The sequence below is a fragment of the Aulostomus chinensis genome, chromosome 21, assembly GCF_037954235.1.
Source record: "Aulostomus chinensis isolate RoL2024-O1b breed Wild chromosome 21, RoL_Achi_v1.0, whole genome shotgun sequence".
NCBI lineage: Eukaryota > Metazoa > Chordata > Actinopteri > Syngnathiformes > Aulostomidae > Aulostomus > Aulostomus chinensis.
Genome location: NC_141340.1, coordinates 25,132,358 through 25,138,357, shown reverse-complemented (window position 1 = coordinate 25,138,357; position 6,000 = coordinate 25,132,358). Strand labels below are relative to the sequence as shown.

The 6,000-nt window shown below is 49.4% G+C and overlaps 1 protein-coding gene across 1 annotated transcript in view; it reads left to right on the top strand.

The window, feature by feature from the left end:
* Positions 1-2,408, top strand: part of dtx3la (deltex E3 ubiquitin ligase 3L a) — a 2,700-nt gene extending 292 nt beyond the window's left edge. Inside the window, exons 2-5 of the mRNA XM_086191414.1 lie at positions 1,386-1,476; positions 1,583-1,734; positions 1,807-2,018; positions 2,089-2,408. Coding sequence (XP_086047540.1) covers positions 1,395-1,476; positions 1,583-1,734; positions 1,807-2,018; positions 2,089-2,158 — 516 coding nt within the window. The 5' untranslated portion in view covers positions 1,386-1,394 and the 3' untranslated portion in view covers positions 2,159-2,408. The remainder of the gene's footprint in view (positions 1-1,385; positions 1,477-1,582; positions 1,735-1,806; positions 2,019-2,088) is intronic.
* Positions 2,409-6,000: the final 3,592 nt, after the last annotated feature.

The window sequence follows — 6,000 nt, the reverse complement described above, 5'->3', positions numbered from 1 at the left end:
TCTGGGTTTTCATGGAGTGGCAGCGAGACTTGAGCTGATCTGAGTCACTTAGAGAGGAGGACATGCGTCAGCTGCAGCAAAGGGTTCTGGTTCGGTCATGGTGTCACCTGCAGTCATGGTTAGATGACATCAGTGTAGCAACACACACACAGACAAGAACCGAGACACTTACCACCTACTCTGTGTGTGTGTGTGTGTGTGTGTGTGTGTGTGTGTGTGTGTGTGTGTGTGTGTGTGCGAGAGAGAGAGAGAGAGAGAGAGAGAGAGAGAGAGACAGGGAGAGTGGGCTCTGGGTTCTGACCTCACACTCGTAGTGTTCTTTCTTGGTTGGTCGTAAATCTTCGAGATCGTGATGATGTCCATCCTACCACCAGGCAGCAGGCGAGGCCACACCCCCACTGGACTCTGGTGCTCTCGCTGCCATTTTGTTCTGGTGCCGTCGTGTAGTGACAAAATAAAAAGTTGGCTCCTCGCTGCTCTCCAGACGGAACCACAGTGGAACCTCTGGGGCTTCATTCTAACTGCTACAGGTGAAGGAATCCAGATGTTGTGAACACAAACAAGAGATAGTGACTTGTGATGAGGGTTTAAACCAGGTTACCAACCGCTTACTAAATCCAACTACTGTCCTACTTGCTGGTGTAACTGTACTAGTCAGCCCAGTTCAGGGGCTGCTGCGTGAGGAGAGAGGAGCAAGGAGAGAGAGGGAGGGAGAGAGAGGAGAGAGGGACATGAGAGAGTGGACCTGTCCACAGAGGAGGCTCCGCCCAGCCACATCTACGATAATAATGGTTGCTATTAAAACTTTACGTACAGGAGTGAGGTTACATGACTCAAAACTGAACTTTTCAGAGTTTTAAGCTACAACTCTGCTTTGAGGAGGAAAACGTGGCTCCTGGGAACCTCCATCCTGCTGTCAGAGGCCGGCTGATGTGGATGGGAGGTGCTGCTTGATGCACACTTGGGGTCATAAACCTTTGTTGAGAAGCTCAGGTGAATCTCACGTGGCTCTGATTATTTCCTCTCGAGCCAAACTAGCTAACTAACAGGTCCAGTGGACAGAAATCTTGGATTCTGGCCAGAGGCTCACTGACTACACCCACCTGAGTTTGTGGAGGACGAGCAGCTCACCGGTTTCTATTGGTTTAATTATTCTTAGTCATATCGTGGTTTTGCTTTACTGCCACAGATCTATTAGGTCCAGATTATTAGTTTAGTTTGGGTTTAACAATTGAAGAACTGAACCGTCACCATGGCAACAACATGTCAGTAAGAGCGGAGCTCATAATGTCTCAAGGTGAGTCGTCCAGACGAGATCTCCCTGAAAGTGGCCCTGAGACGTGACCTCTGTGACGGCGCTGACCTGTGGCATGTTTCCGTCTCAGTGTTCCAGAATGGGAGCGAACCAGAGCAGCGACAAGTTACACTGCAACCGCTACCTGAACGGTCAGGGCCCTCCGTCACTGGTACATCAAGGTCCTCCGCCACACCACGCTCACACACACCATCTCTGCCACCTTCTCCGCACTTTCTCCATCTGTCACCTGGGTAACGTCACTGAGGCCGTCTGCTGTCTGTGCAGCTTATCAAGGGGTGAATGAGACCTTCGGCGTGACCGGCGGCTGCCAGCCGGACGGCCAGATGACCTGGGTGGTGCTGCACAGAGACCTGCCGGGATTCCCCAACAGCAACACCCTACAGATCAGCTACATCTTTGCTGATGGAACGCAGACGGTAGGCTTGACTGCTATGCAGCTGAATATGTTATAATTTTAGGAGACCTGAAGCTTGATGTCCGTCCTGCAGGGAAAGCACCCCCACCCCGGTAAGCCCTACACGGGGCTACGGCTGTCCACCTTCCTGCCTGACAACCGCGAGGGGAGGAAGGTTCTGAGGCTGCTGGACAAGGCCTTCCACCAGCAGCTCCTCTTCACGGTGGCCAACAGTGAGGATGGAGAGGACGTGGTGTCTCCTGCTTCCATCCCTCTGAAAACACAAGCTGAGACGGGGAGCGGCGTGTAAGTACACTCACCAGGTACCACTGGAAATCACCTGAGCTCCATCTAACTTCCGCCAATGATCTTCCAGTGATGGATACCCAGACCCTGACTACCTGAAGACCGTGAGAAGGCTGCTGAAGGAGAGAGGCATTGAGTAACGCAACACTGTTCTGGACTGTGTGTCACTGAACCATGTTACCTTGTGTGCACTGTGAATTCTATGATATAGTACTATTATATATAGTACTGCAGCAGTGTAGTGCTGGACACATGAACACTAATGTTCTTCTTTGAAACAGAGTGCAGTTCGACGGATGACTGTTTAAACAATTAATGTGATGTTTGACTGTAATTTTAGGATCATAGAGGCAAATAGTCTGAAGCTATTAAATGAGTTTTAAAGTTTAATTCATCATCCTGTTAATCACTTCGTTCCTCCCGGAGTTGAGCTGAGAGGGTCAAACTTCGGGGCTTGGTGCTGATCCGAATGTAGTTTTCGTTCACGTTTAATGGCGTCGGCGCCGGGACAATCACGCTGATCACATTTGTGATAGAGAACACAAACTATTGGTACATTACGTTGCTGGGCATCATGTGAAGACAAAGAATAAACTAAATGATGTTTGACGCTTCAGTGTTACTTCCTGTGACCACCAGGTGGTGCTGTGACTAAGAATCATTATGGACCTGCTGACTTCAGGGCAGGAAGTTGATCAAACAGGAGGTTAGGAGTGGATCCGCCCACGATGGCGTAGTGTGTAGCGCAGCTGAGACGTGATCTAACCTGGCTGAGATCTCCTCCATCAGCAGACTGAGCACGAGGAGAATCCAGTCCAGGCGTTTGTTGCAGCACGACTCAGGAAAACAAAATGGCGGACTTCCTGTTACATTGAGGTCACAGCACCTGATGTATTTGTCGCCCTGGTCAGGTCTCACGGGTGGTGTTATGTCAGCAGGGCACTGATGGGGCACGAGACTGATAGAATAACGATATCTTGTGAAGTGCGTGCAAAGTTTGACTAAATGTGACATAAACGTAACACGTTCATTGTTTTGTTTCGCTGGAACAGATCAGAGCATTCAGGCGTATGACCAGCGGACTGTTGCCGCCCCACCTGTCGCCTCTACTAACTTGCTCACCTTCCTTTTAGCATCAGAGTTATTGTCAGGCGCTAGCGACAGAATTAGCACTGAACCAGCATGAGCTCAGGTCATTCTGCCACTGACCTTATTGCGTGTTGGTGGGAATTAGCTGTTCCAGGAGGAAATGGAGAGGAGCGCTTTAGAGGCGCAGTGGGATTTACTGTGGTTCACGAGGCGCCATTTACTGCCGATGCTGAAGAAACACACCAGTTTAAAAAAAACAGGTCACAAATGAAAATTGCAGAGAAATATGCATCTCTGGAGTTCTGCCCTGACAGGTGGCGTTCCCCGTGTTCCGAAACGAGTTCACAGACAACTGTCAGTTTTCAAAAAGCCTGCTGTCATTTTCAGGTGATCTGCTGCAGGTAAATAGAGTGACAGAGGTTGTGTATGTGATGATGGTGCCCCGATCCGCCCACTGAGCGCTGGAGACGTACGGAGGATGTAGGAGTGCTTCCAGCGGGCGACGGCGGGGAGAGCGCAGTTTATTGGTCTTATTTTCCTCCTCCACTGCGGCGCTGCACCTTAAGGCTCGCCACTCTCTCTTCGGTCCATTTTGCCAAGTGTGAACTTTCTCTCTGTAATGCAGGCATGATGTTCTCCTCAAACTGGATTACAGCCACGTCCTTGCACCCACAATAAACTGTAATCACATTTGGGACGTCTCTGTCATCCAGGAGCCTCTAAAACCACTTTCTCCTGGACGCTCACACACACAGACACTCATCTGTCCACCACTGGCAGGTCACAGCCTGTCAAATCTGTCTTCACTCACACACACACACACACACACACACACACACACACACACTGTGATATTGTTTGGAGCTCTAGGGGAGAGGACACTCACCATTTTTTATTTGTTGTGTTCTTAACAATCTTTATTATACAACACAGTTTTAGTTTGCTCGCTCTCATCCAGGGCATTTATTCCCGCATTTAGTCATCAGCCAATTAGCATCAGAGCGCCATAATTTAAACATTATTTTTGGATGAATGAATCCAGCCTCTGACCCCTTCAAATTGTTAAGTTGGGCAAGATGTTCAAGCCTTTCATCTCTCTAATGTTTCTCCTTCAAATGGAGGATCAGTGGAATTTATGCAACCAATTAGCGACTTTAATTTCCCCTCAATTACAGTTAAACCCGCGAGGACCACGGAGCAGGCTGGGGGAGGTGGATATGATCCAGATGTCCACCGTTTCCTCCTAAACAAAACCTACATACCCTTAATTCATCAATTCATAATAAAAGAGCCACAAATAAAGAGCCAGAATTCAGGCTGGTGGAGTCGTGCCGCCACCAAAATTGAAGTGGAACCACTGTCGTAAACTAAATCATTGATTAATCAAGAATTTGATGAAAACCTTCAGATCAGAATGCCAGCAGAGGGATTTGGAAGGTCAGACGTCTTTGGGGTGGGTTTGCTTTCACAGAGGCAGCTGAGGCTTCCTTTACATTCATCTTTGGCCTCTTTATTCCTCAGAAAGCAGCGCGGCCCACTCAGTCCTCACAATGCTATCAGAGGCCCAGACGCTCGCCATCCCCTGTGCTCTCACTTTATCTGCTCACAAAGACTCAACAATAGCCTATGTAGACATATTTCACCGAGACGCTGGCCCCTGCCACGCTAAGCAGCAGTGTGTGTGCGGCTCCCAGCTCTCCACTAGATCTCCCCGAGGCGATAGCATCGTCACCCTCTGGTCTTTGCTATTTTTCCCCACTCATTCTCAGCAGTGAAGATGGGGCGGTGTGATAGCACTTACATAAGAGAGCGTCCTTATGTCCATCCCCTCCGTCGTCTGTCTCTCTGTTCACTGAAGCAGCGAAGGAGTCTTGGATTCCCTTCAGACGCGACCATTCAGTCACTGGCTGAAGGAGCGGCTGGTCTTTGTGGGTTTTGCAGCGGGAGAAACACGCTTGAGCTATCTTACACATCTGCATTAGAATAAGGCGCTTCATGCTTTCTCAAATGTAACACGAATATATCAAAACACAGGATTACCTCTGAAAAGTCATCGGCTGTAACCCGCAGGTAGACGGCTGCATGTCCAAAAGGCCAGTGGACAGGGAGGAGTGGAGGGTCAGGAAGTTCTGGGTTAGTTCCAGAACTGAACCATGGTCTGTCTGTAGAGGTGGCACGTGTGTCATGAGACGGGACAGAAGTGCAGCGGTGAAAACAGGTTCACTTAGTCTCACTTGTATTGTCAAGCGTGCTGCCCAGTGTGTTCTTGGTGTCTGTGGATTCTTGTGAATCTGTTTTGGAGAATAAATATATTTACTTCGTTCCACACGTCTGAGTATGAGCCCGTCATCGTGATGCCGGTCTTCTTTTCCTGACCCCAGACATCACACCCCAGCGTGAGAATCCCCCACATTCCCAGGCCTGGGTGGTCGACTTAAATCACAGCCACCCGATCTGAAATCACTCAAGGAGGAAGAATGCTTCCAAATTCCTTGATTCAAGTCTTCCACTGGAGCTGGTTAAGCTGGTTTAATCAGTTGCTGGCGCGATGAGCATCTCGGCCCTCTGGTACGATAACATGTTCAGTATGAGGAACTTCAAACTGGTCTTGCAGCTTTTCGGCGACTAACAAGATGCTATTCAGCCCCTTTGGCTGCTGACGCATGGCGAGGATGTCCACCTGAATCTGAGAGTCCATTCACGCTTAAGTTAGATCAGAACAGCGTGAGCTCGGTCTGGACCGTTGTCAGACCAATCCTCTTAGGATCCCAGTTTCGCTACAGGTGAGAACACAGTGGGGAACCCAGTAGATTGTGGGTTGAAACTATAGCACCTATAGGTGCTGCAGGTGGAGAGAAGAGAGACGAGAGACCAAGGAGGCTGCAGCTGATAG